The following is a 12732-nucleotide window of genomic DNA, read 5'->3' as shown; positions in this document are numbered from 1 at the left end:
CAAGTAAACTGGCGGTGAACACTTGTGCAAGCTCGCCTAATCAGTGTTGTGGTTACTCTGGAAGCAAGCAAACGCAGGCGATCGCTTCCAATAGTCAGTAGAAATAAATAATGTCAGTCGGTGAGAACATTGTTCTTGATAATGGAATTTTTAAATGTTAATTGTTAAAATGTTGTAGTGAATTTAAACTTTGTGACGGGGAGTATGCAGGTATTTTTCCAGACCTACTTCAGCAACCAGATAAGTTTGATGAATATTTTAGAATGATGCCAGAGACATTCTGTTACATCAAGGAAAGATAAATCAAAAGATACATCTTATAGATGCACTCTCTTACTGCACCAATATGTAATTCAGCCTCTATTTTAAAACAACTCGAGACAAATTTCAAACAATTACGAAAAATCAATTTTGAGCAACCAAGATGGTGCACTGTCACTATTCCAAAACAAACTGAACAGAGGCAAACTTGCCGGTAAAAACAAATTCATTTGTTTCCTGATTCCGAGTAGGTAAGCTTGTACAAGCGTGCACCACCACCAGTTTACTTGCCCAAGTGTGGTTCTATGTATACGCGTCCTTACAGTGTAGGTTCTATCATATGTATAGAAATAAATGCATGATTTTATAATGTCAGTTTTAAAAGCCTTCTATTGCAGTTAGCCTACTTCAATTCTCTTATACATTGTTAACGTAATCGCCGCTTTTTATCATAGAACAGACTGATCGATAGGAAAAATAGGAAATTAAACCACATATGTATTATTTTTAAAAATTACCACTGAGCTTGTACGTGTACAATAATGTCTTAACCAGTTCTCGGTGAGTGTTTGAATTGATTTCAAAATATAGTTCAAAGATAAATTTCAAATCCGACAAAACTTTGGTATTTTCCGATTCCTGGAGATAGCAGCGGCGCTGCAGTGCAGAGTAATAAAGTACTGTACTTGGTACCGTAAGTAAGACAGCCGCGCCGCGGCCCGCGCCAGAACAAGTAAAGCCCGCGTTATTTATGCACCTCTTGTCATGTTTCCATTCGTACACGGCGGAGGCTTTGACATGTCAACTTAGAGCCAAACAAATGGGCTCAGGCGGGTTACGTGTCGTTTGTAACGTGCCCGCACCGTGCAGTGTCGTGCCGCGTCCGTCGATCGTCGCGTCCGTAAACGTGATTGTTTGTATTACTTACCCGCTGTTATAGTTGTGCGCCACTCAGTTTGAGAGCTACAAACGCAATCCATTCGTGAACTACTGTACAGTAATCTAGCTAATACACAACACGTGTTAACTCTAGACTGCTTCTTGCCCAGTTGCTTGCTAAGCGGCTATTTAATTATCTTCCACACAAAAATGAAGCGTACATTACCAATATGGTGTGTAGAACGAAGATTTTAGTTTTGATCTTAAACGCATCTAAACGTTGGAAAATATAGGCTGATTTTGTGAAAACTGAAATATTATTATTAATTTTCATGGGATTTACATGTGCTCAATATATCGAAAACTGTTCGAAATACAAAAAACTGTTCTTAACAAAACGTTCAACGAAACGGAAACGATATAAGTATTGTAGAACACTGCAAGTTTTGTTTGGACGCTTGTTGGGACAGTTATCGTTTCTACAAGCCGGGTATACTTATAACATTTGGAACGGAGTGGTTTTGTGCTCTGGAGTTCATGTTTGGTGAAGTTATGTAGAAAATTTCGTTAAGTGCTACTACCATGAGGACAATAGGCTCATTTGTAACAAAATTTACCTAATAGAACTAATGAATTTATGAGAATTGCACACATTTTGTTATTTTCATAGTGTTAAAGACATTTGATGGCATAATACTACTTTGAGTATTCACTTTATGATTTTGTTTAACCTAAACTTCTCTACACAACACTTCATAACGTTCTAAAACCTAAACAAAAAATGAAAAATAAACTAAGCCTCATGAAATAACGTTTAATAATTAATAACTCATAGGCATAGTAACCGTTCAAATTCTGAAATTGTCTTACTTGGCTGGCAAGATAATCTCCGGCCTCCACCTGCTTTGCTGCGAAAGTTAATGGAGGGTGAGCCAACTCTAACTTATGATACTGTCATAAGAGTCAATTTACACCTATGCACATTCACACTTGAGATATGATGTGATGTTCTTGAGAAATTCTGATGAGTCCAACTCTATTTTTAATCCAGAAAACGAATGTAAGAACAATGTTCGAGCTCAAACCCAGAGATTCATTTAAACAATTTTTCAGGAAAAAACAAAATTTTAACACTTTCATAAATTCACATTTTCGAATGTTTATTAAAAAGTATATTCGCATTTTTCCCAATAATTGTACTGGTTACTCGTTACACCATAGTGATTACTAGTATTCAATACACAGACTTACTTATACTATACGAGAAGAGCTTATTACTCCGCCATGAAACTTCAATACCCTTCTAATCCATGTGAAGCGTGAATGTTGCGAGAGATCTTTTAAACCTTTCCTCAGACACCACCTCATGAAAGCAAAGCGTTTCCGAGTGTTTAAATAACGGATAATCATTTTTTGTGTTAATGAATTCCTAAATTTGTTTAAGTCAATGGTTATTGTGGCCTATGTACCTAACCAGGACTTATATTTATTTATTTAACGACTGACAACTCGTTTACAATCATACGTTTAAATGTATATTTAAACACATGTCAAGCTTAATAATATAAGTAACTCATGACATTCACATTAAGTTTCATGAGTTATTATTTCATCTTAACTAATACTGTAAATTCGAAAGTTTGTTAATTTGTTACTCTTTCTCACGTAAACTATCAACAATCAATTATCATGGACTTTTATATACACATTCTTAGCCATGTTAACATGTAAGCCTACCGTATTCTTATTTCGAAATTCTCTCCGGGCTACACCACGATCCATTGGTCTCTAAAGTTGCGATTAATTCCACTTTGGTCTCTAAAGTTGCACTATAGCAAACAAAATGTGATTAATTGAATAAGCCTGTTAAATGTAATAAATTATTGTTCGGTATAAACATTTTTTATTATAGCACAACTATATGTTTATCTAATTTAAATATTATTATAATATTGTACATTTATTGTGTCAATTCAAAGAGTAAGCTTGGCAGTAACAAAACTTCTTATTTCAACCTTTTTTGCAACCACTATTGAGTACAGAGTATATATGCAGATAAGAAAATTAAAAGTTTCAGTACAAATATATTTTTAACTGTAAATTTTAGCAAATATTAAGTAAGCAGTGCTTGCTGTAATGCTGGTATATAAGACAAAGTTACTATCTAACTTTTACTATAAATTTAAAGGCTTTTATAAAACGTATCATAGTTGTCTTTTGACAGAAGTAGGCTTATCAGACTTGTGTATGTATATATTTTCCTGATCTATTTTCTGAAAACAAGGCTAAAACCACTAATACCGGAGCAAATTACAATGGCCATACATTTACACGTTTTGACAGTCTTTTAAATCGTGGTAAAAAGCAAGGCAAACTCTATCACAATCAATACTAACTTCAGAAATATGATTCACTGGAACCAGTAATGCTCCAACACCATAAAAACCAAATAACGATTTACAATAAAACTGTTAATGGGATATACGCTTTAGTTTTCAAAATGATAAACTTCAACGTTCGTCAATGCGTGACTTTGTTTTGGTAATATATTACCGTAACTTAATGAACTGTAACATTTTAAATTTTATTGATGTATTATACGGATTAGTATACCAGGACGATTTTATGAAATTTGTTACTTTATTCATGTGCTGTTAGTGTCAACATGATGTTAGTGTCTTTGTAATTATAAAACAATTAGCCTGTATTGCTTCAAAAAATAATTCTGTAGAAAATCACACAAATTTAAATAGTTATGAAATCACTCTAAGTCACCCAACAATTGGGTAAACATATAGGGAATTTTTTGTTGTAAATAACCTCCTGAATCACGTCCTCCTCAGCATTTGGTCTTCCATTGGAAACTTGTACTGTTAATAGTCACGTCTGAGTGTGTTACAACTTTTGTCACAAGAGTGCAGCGCTATCCAGAAATGGTGGATAGTGCTTTAGTTCCCCAGAACTCTACCAGAGTGTCTTTCTGATTAATAAAGTCAGCTGTTTCTCCCCTCCACATACCTTGTTTATTAGCTCAATCTGGTAGAAAAAAAATTAATTCAGTATTCGACATTCGTCTTCGATTCACTGATTCACTCGGTTAGAGTTTGTTGATCGTGAGGGTGTGTGTTATATTTCAGCATTACTTCATTTTTAGGGCTTAACTTGATAAGCAGTAACATTTAAGAATTGACTTTCTTTGTATTGAACATTATTGTAATTTTAGTGTGTTCTTGTGTTAAGCGATTTTTAAATTTCCAGTGAATCAATAATATAGGTGAGATAGTTACATGTTTTATTAATTATTTATAAATTACTAGCAATTTTATTCTATTTTTATTTTTGATACATTTAATGTGTTATATGTATGTTACAAATGCTAATTCAAGAAATACATAATAGCCAGTAGATAAGGCATATATCTTAGGCTATATGCCTATGTGATCAAAGCATGGTTATCAGAGAGAGAACACATTATGACTAGTATTAATGATCTAATTTGTAAATAAATTTAATTTTAATTGTCATAAAATATTACATTCAATTATCAAATGTGATAGTCAGTGATTTGGGAAAACACCTCTATAAATCAAATTATTACTCTGGGACATTTTTACCTTCAATCCAGAGAAATACAAACTATACTAGCCTTGGCAGGCCCTAGAGGAAAATATATTATAGAGTACACCTATACAGTGGTTTCAGAGATCCAAAATACTCTATATAAATCTTTTAATATTTAAATATGATGTTGAGCCCTCCACTATACACTCATACATTGAGACATAAGTTGAAACTTGTCTATACAGACAAGTATACTCAGTTGAAGTTTGTCTGATATTAATCCACCAATCATTGATAGATAATCTATGTAATGCAAATGTTATTATACCTGTATTTGCAATTTGATAGTAGCTGATGAGAATAATCTACAAGTCAATGAGCACTGGTTACGTTTTACGTTACCATATTTCTCAAATTAGAAAATTGAATGTTATGGTACTATCCATACTAATCCTGTAAAAACATTTACATTTTTAATTAAATAATACACTGTAATAATATATTGCTTAGTAGGCCTAATTAAATATGAAAAAATAATAAAATATTTTGGTACTTTTCTTACACCAGTGGTTCTCAACCTGAAAGGTGCGCCTCCCGGGGAGGCGTAGAAGATTTTCAAGGGAGGCAACAGTGTATTAGAATAATAGGAAAGTGTTAGAAAGACGGCTTGCAAGCAATTCTCATAATGCTCACATGTCGGTTTGTTTATTGAATTATTCTTGATGCTGGCATGGTTTATTAGTGTAGTATAATGCAGTTTATTGGACCAGTAAACATAAAAAGTGGGATAGACAAGTTTTGTATTCGTAGTAGGCCTAAAAATGGTCATATCACTACAAAAGGAAAGATTGTATAATTATGATTATATTAAATATGGATTCATGTATTAACAAAACAGTTATTATTTATCTGAGTGCGTTCATTGAAATGGTGTTATGATTAATGGTGCTGTGTGGCCTAGACGTTTGAATCTCTATTGTACTGGAAGTTTTCGAATTGAGAACAAGAAAGCTGTCGAAGATACATATACTGCTGCAATTTATCTAGGAATGTAAAGACCTTGTATCATGGTATTTGGTATGGGTAGGGTACGATAAGCGGACCCGGTTTTTTATATCGAAGAATGTAGTCATTGATACCTAATATTCGCATCTCAAATCCTAGACTATCATTCGATATAAAAGTATCTATAGTCCTCAATAACAATCATATGTTTTAAATTAAAATATGAATTTAATATTTACAGTGATCAAACAAATTATTATATCCAAAATTAGGAAAACTGAATACAATCATATTTGCTCCTCTCACAGTTACAGTTGTTTCTTTCCACAAATTTCACATACGTTTTTCGGTACGAGTCCAACATGTTGAAGAACATGTCCTATCATCTTTCAAAGCATTGTTATGTAGTTTTCTAAAATTTACTGCCATTTTTAATAATAAAATGTTAGTCTAGTTATATAAAATTGAAATATTACATTACAAGTATTATTTGAAAGTGTTTACAGCTGTTGATATAGATTATTTAAGTTAATTGTTCAAAGTAATTAATCAGTATCGATTAAGTAATATCGTTTGCCAATTTCTATATAAAAAACCGGGTCCGCTTATCGTACTCTACCCTTTGGTATAGCTCAAAAATTAAATTGGAAAGTATTTTCCAGATGTTAGGACAGAGAGCTGGCAATTTAAGTTCAATTTCAAATCAATATGGTACTTCCTAACCACATTCAGGAACAGGCAATATACATAAAATGTAATTCTCACGCAAAGACGGAATTCCAAAACATGGGCGTTGATTATTTTTGGTTGAGTTATTTTTCTGTTTGCCCACAAGTTGCTTTGAAAGCTGAAAAGTTGTTAGTACAGTTCTCATCCACATATTATTAAAATCCACATATTATTATTAACTCTTTGAGTCTACATTTTCAACACATGCTTATCTACAGTCACAAATTAAGAAAAATTGGACCTCAAATGTGATAAGCAATGTGTTTTGTCACTGCTAAATCCAGATAACTTATTTAAAAACTTTAAAAGATATACTGTGCCAACTTCTCTCTAAGTTACAAAGTGACTGATATAAAATCATTATCAACTAAACTTTGTAAATTTTATAACAAAATTAATTCGTGTTCTGTGTTTCATTATTTTATTAAAAGAAACTTACTGGTGGTAATAAATGTAGGCAAAGGCTACTTAAAAAGGTATTTGAGATAATATTAAACATTTTATTGAAAAAACTATCCAAAATTTAATTTTAAAATGAGCAAATCTTTACTAACCTTCAAGTACATATTTAAATTTTACTACTTGTGTTGACTAAAAAGGTGATAATAGTAGAGGTGAGGCGTACTTTCATTACTAAATTTCAGTGTTTTTTAGGGAGGCACAAAGCCTAAAAGGTTGAGAACCCCTGTCCTACACAGTTAAATGCTTAACTTAGATTTAATCATTAACAAAGTAGATAGCTTGGAAATGAAGCTAGTAAAACAATATTTCTATAGAACGAAAAAGAGTTTTTTCTTTTTGTTTGATAAAAGTAGACTACCATTGTTATACAGAAATGGTTAGCACATTACTTTTAATGCTTTTTTTAGCTTTCCATTATGACTTTAGTATGATGCTCACTTTAGTTGACAAATTAAGAAAATTGTATATTCATTAATTAATTAAGGTGTTTCAGTAATGATAAGTTAGCCTAAATTATCAAATTGAATGGTATTATTGCAAAAGGAATACAGGTTAGATAAGTCACAATACTTATTGAATAAGCTTGCCCTTAATGTTTGCTGTTAAGGTGCCTTCCAGTCAAGCACTTTTTTATTATTCTGAAATATTTCTACCGTCTCTAATATTCATACTGCAAACCAGTAAGTTTTAGTTGTGTTTGTTTTTTATTTCCACTTATCTATTTATGCCATTACTAGAGACACCAGGTCAGTACCAAATCTATGTTCTACACAAACTTACAAACTTTACTTCAAAATGACAACCAATCATGATATGAAACAATTAAATGGTGGAAGATTCTTCTCTTGAAAAATCATAAAGGCAGTTTGGTTTATGAGAAATTAGTTCAGTATATTATAAAATTGTTATTAATAATTGTAAAGTGACCGTCCTCAATACACATGCAACTTGTTATTTCAAGACGTTTTTCAAATTGAGCCAAGGTTTTTTATTTATGTTTGAAATTAATAAATATTTTCTTGTTCCAGTTGTTTCCTCATTGTTTCACTGTGCCCAAAATATTTATGATTTTGTGAAATTATTCCCTATTCCTGAAAAGTAATCTATTTCACAAATTGCTCATCTTCTTATAATACACCATGAAATTTGGTTATTGGATAAATCTAAGACTGGAAGGCCTATTTCACTAACACACTTTCAATCAATGGTAGAGGAATGTGAATGACAAAGAGAGCAAGACTATTATTTACTCATGTGCAGGCACAGTCAACTAACAGTGACATACTTTCTAGACCTACTCCATGTGGATAAGTCATATTTGAAAGATTATAACTTATCAACCGTTGGTAAATTTTCAAGTGTTATATTGATTTCCAGACTGACATATTGCAAAATTCCAGTGAAGTTACATTAAGCTATTTATACATGAAAGGGTTTTTTCACTTTCCAAGAATAAATATTATTCAGCCTAATTTTCATAGCCGCCAATGTAGTTTGGTCTGAACAGTTATTTTATTATTTTCAGAGAGTTTAAACTATCATTTGCATTAGCTGCCCACTTAACTATAAGGTGTTGCAGTTAGGGATAATACAGGTCTACTCATATCCATGCCATTCCATCACTAGGCGAAACCAAGTGTCTGTGAGTCATTGGGTCTTTGTCCCCTTCCTATGTCTCGGGCTGTTCAAATTCTAGTATGTTCTGCAGTAGTCATGTGTTTTATTCAGAAAAGGCTGTCAGATACTACAACCTACTATAAGTAGGCTACCTATTAAAATATTAAACTGCACATGACACATATAACAGCATTCTGCCATCTTCAAATTAATAAAAAATAATGTGTAGCAAAATAAATACATATTCGTGGAAAATATATACATAATGGAACATTTTTTTAAATTTTGCTCGAGTAGGTTAATTAGCTCTCATGTAGGCCAGTCGGTTCTATGATAGATTTGTCAGCCCTCGAATAGGGTGATTAGCCTCGGGTAGGGCTGATACTATAATAGTTAGATTAGGTGAGTTTTTATTAGTTTACCTCAAATAACAGTTTTATAAATAATACTCCTGGGTAGGCTGATTGACCCTCGGATGGCCAACAGTCAGGTAATTTGATAGTGTTTCTTGAAATCGGTAGAGAAATTGCTTCTAAGAAATAAATCAATCGTTAGCCAAGCTAGTTTTGTTTTGAAGTTATCAAAAAGGTTAGCAATATGAAATGTTGTTTTTTCTCAGATCATATTTTTCTTAGCTTGACACATTTAGAACCAAATGTCAGACATGTAAATGCATTTTTAATTCATGCCAACTAACCATAAAGACTATATCCATAAAGGCTCTATAACTATAAAGACCCTTAAAGTGGTAATTTTTGGTCTCTTTATCTATTTGTGTGAATGTAATTTTATTGTTATTTGTTTGTTAGTTTGTCTGATGGCCTTTTTTAACAGCATTGATCCACCAAAAACTAATATGGCTGAGAAACAGTTCTTTCTTGTAAGAAAATTTCTCCATCAATTTCAAGATAAACCAGGTCGTATGCTTATAGAGTGCAAATTAGATCTCAGGCCTTAAACTAAAATATTCACCAACCTAATCGTCAGAACTATCTTTAATGGAAAACGTAGTAATGAAATAACTTTAACTTTCATCAAATGTTTTATGGGTTAGTATTGTTATAATAGTGTGTTATAGCAGAGTTATATTAGAACAGTTGGCAAGGTAATATGAAATATTTAGCAAAATGACAATTCATCAATTCACTAATGTTTTACTGTTATTTAAAAAGTACATTTTTGTCAAATAGGATGTAATATTTTAAAATAAATTTATAATTCCTTACTCAGTTATAAAGTTTCCAAATAACTACTATATAATTTTAATATCCAACAGTCTAGTCTGAGTTATATATGCATGCAGACAATATTAATTTTATGAGCCGAGACCAAAGTAAGAGGACATAGACCCATATTAATCACTGGACAGAAACCTATAATTTCATTATTACTTAATATTTTGAAATGATAGTCGAAACGTTCATAACGTATGACCACTGATACCTGTATATTTTAAAATATAAAGCCATAGTAAACATAATTGATAAATAAAATATCATAACTGTTTTTCTTTAAATAAAAAAGTTATTTTTAATAACACATTAATTAGCAACACTACAATGATGTGCTCTACAATTGTCCATTGCAAAAGTATATAAACTGTAGGCATCACTTTTCAATTAAATTTGATCTTTGAAATCTAATATTGGAAAATGAGTATTCATTAACCAGTGTTATTAAAATTGAAATCCAAATTCAAGAATTGCACTGTTAAATGCTATAGTAATAAATCTCATTTATTTATCTCAGCTATGTACCAAGTAATTCAAAAACCTAGTTTTATTACCACAGATGATTCATGAAAAAAAAAACATTCAGCTATACTGAAGCCTGATTGGTTTTTTTTAGTTTAGTGGTCAGTTATTTTATAGATTTGTCTGTAATCAATAAATACAGAAATTTTTCAGAATTAAAATATTAGACATCATTAAAACTACAATTTAATAAGTATTATAGTACTGTATTTACAAGAAGGATAGTTTTTAAGGATTAATATAAATTGTTGTTTCATTCTAGAAAAATTACTATTTTTATATTCTTTTATACTTAAAAAGAATAAATCATATAGCATAAATGTACCTTATATGCTTTAGAATTTTGGCAGAAACAGAAACCAATTTACGACTGAAGCAATAATATTTGTTATAATTATATAAAACTTGCACTTATTTGCAATCAGATAATATTTTTTAATATTTTTAGAATTAGTAATACCTCTATAGTTTTAAAGAATTTTCTTGTAGTCTTTGTCAAATATTTATATTAATTCTTATGATTCATATAAAACCAAATTATATTGACCATTTATTTGGACCTAAGCATAATATTGGGTTATATACTTCATGATTACTTTTATACTACATTTTGACTTTTTTATTGCAGAGCAAAATGTTTGTGGTTTTGAAAATAAATGAGCTTTCTGTAATTGTTTTCATGCAGCTAAGATTAAATTGATGTCAAAGTATTGCCTTTTTTGGCTTGAGTCTTCAGTTAATTGAGCAAATGACGCTTCATTTGACAGCTTACTTTAACTTAATTAATATACAGTATATCTCTAAAGCTGAACAAGCATGCTGCAGTTACAGTATTGGATGTTTTGCATGAAATCACTTGCATTTGAATGTTTATTATTGAAGTATAGTTTTCACTTTTACCATAGCATATGTTTTGTAAAATACACAATTTTTATATTTTGTAAAATATTTAATAGTAACCCAGAGAAAATTAATTTAATAAATTTACTAAATAAAAATTGTGTGTATGTAGCTCAAAAGTTAATTTTAAAATTTTTCTAAATTTAATACAGATCTCGATTCCTATACAATATTAAAGATGCCTTTTTACCAAACGATTGCATACCTGTTAAAAGTCTTAATAAAATAAAAATACACAATGAAATATTTCAATTACATAAATAGACTATTTTATTGAGCTTAATTTACATATAAGTAATTAACTCATAATGTGAGACAATTTTTAAAACATAATTTTATCCTTTACAATTAACGTTAAAAAATATTATAGTTTGAGCATCCTTTACTGTATAATATATTTATTATTCAGTCAAATGCCTTTTATGAAATATAATAATTGTGTGTTTGGAACTCTAGTAATGCATTTTTATTGGTGTAATCAATTATTTTAGTTATATAATTTATTGCACATTTATATTATTTCCTATATTTTAGATTTCTTATGTTAGGGTATCTTTCAGCTCAAAGCTGTGATGGAAGCATGTGGCTGTAGTCCAGTTTATTACATCTTCACTTTAACAGTATTTTTTATTAAATATATACAAAATTTTAGTACATTTTTCATTATTTACAGTACTCTTTTATAGCAAAAGTGTAACAGAATCTTATAATCTCGTATACTGCAAAGGTTTATCATTAATTCCTTGTAATTTAAAATAGAACAGGAGTTCAGTATGAAAGAATTTAAATATCATATTGTAACATTCCAATAATGTTTTTCAAAACAAGGAAAGTATTTTGATGCTAACTGCAATTGACTTACAGTTTGTCACCAACACGTTTTCATTATGGCGGTCAGTTTTTTAGTGTTTTTTAATGTTTTCATAAATTGCCAGCAAATTTTTTCTTGTATTTTGAATGAAGTAGTAAAATTTAAAGTTAAAAAATCATTTTGCTTAGTTGAAAACTTAACGTAAAATTAAGTTTTTATGGCTTGTATAAACCATTCACTGGAATAAGAATATTTTAATATTGTGAAAAAAGTAATAAAAATTCTTAGCCTGTTTTAGACCTTTATATGTTATTATAAAACAATAAATCTGGAAATTATATTGCCAACACTTTTTAATAAAAATGTAGAATAAGTAAATTTGATAATTGGACACTCAATTATGTTACATTGCTTTCATTACAAAACTGTGAGCAGATACCCGCCTAGCTTGTGTATGTGTTGATGTCGTGTGATGTGATGTGAAGGCAGCATGCCGGGTGGGCTGGGGGCCTCGTATCGGTCCCTTGCGGACGACGTCTACAAGACTACAACCATCCCAGACAATAAATTTAACATGATGGAATCTGTCAAAAAGGTGTTTAGTTTCACAGTCAACCAAAGGCGCTCGGAGCCCCTCATTGAGAAAGAGCCTCAACCTGTTGTCACAAGGTCAGTTTTGAAATATTTTTATTAGCTGTTCTTTTCTATTGTTTGTTATATTTTTCTTAATTTTCTTAACATTAAAATTTAATT

The 12732-nt window shown here is 30.6% G+C and overlaps 1 protein-coding gene across 9 annotated transcripts in view; it reads left to right on the top strand.

The window, feature by feature from the left end:
• The first annotated feature begins 4195 nt into the window (after positions 1-4195).
• The window catches only part of LOC124361524 (protein NDRG3), a 96561-nt gene continuing 88024 nt past the window's right edge, over positions 4196-12732 (top strand). For 4 of the 9 annotated variants that reach the window (XM_046815602.1, XM_046815604.1, XM_046815598.1 and 1 more), the window contains exons 1-2: positions 4197-4414; positions 12465-12648. In XM_046815602.1, coding sequence (XP_046671558.1) covers positions 12470-12648 — 179 coding nt within the window. In that variant the 5' untranslated portion in view covers positions 4197-4414; positions 12465-12469. Of the gene's footprint in view, positions 4415-12464; positions 12649-12732 lie in introns of all 9 variants that reach the window. The other 5 variants (XM_046815621.1, XM_046815619.1, XM_046815589.1 and 2 more) reach the window with 4 other exon arrangements.

The sequence above is a fragment of the Homalodisca vitripennis genome, chromosome 1 (assembly GCF_021130785.1).
Source record: "Homalodisca vitripennis isolate AUS2020 chromosome 1, UT_GWSS_2.1, whole genome shotgun sequence".
Taxonomy (NCBI): Eukaryota; Metazoa; Arthropoda; class Insecta; order Hemiptera; family Cicadellidae; genus Homalodisca; species Homalodisca vitripennis.
Note: the sequence above shows the minus strand (reverse complement) of the source record. Positions and strands in the feature narration are given on the sequence as shown.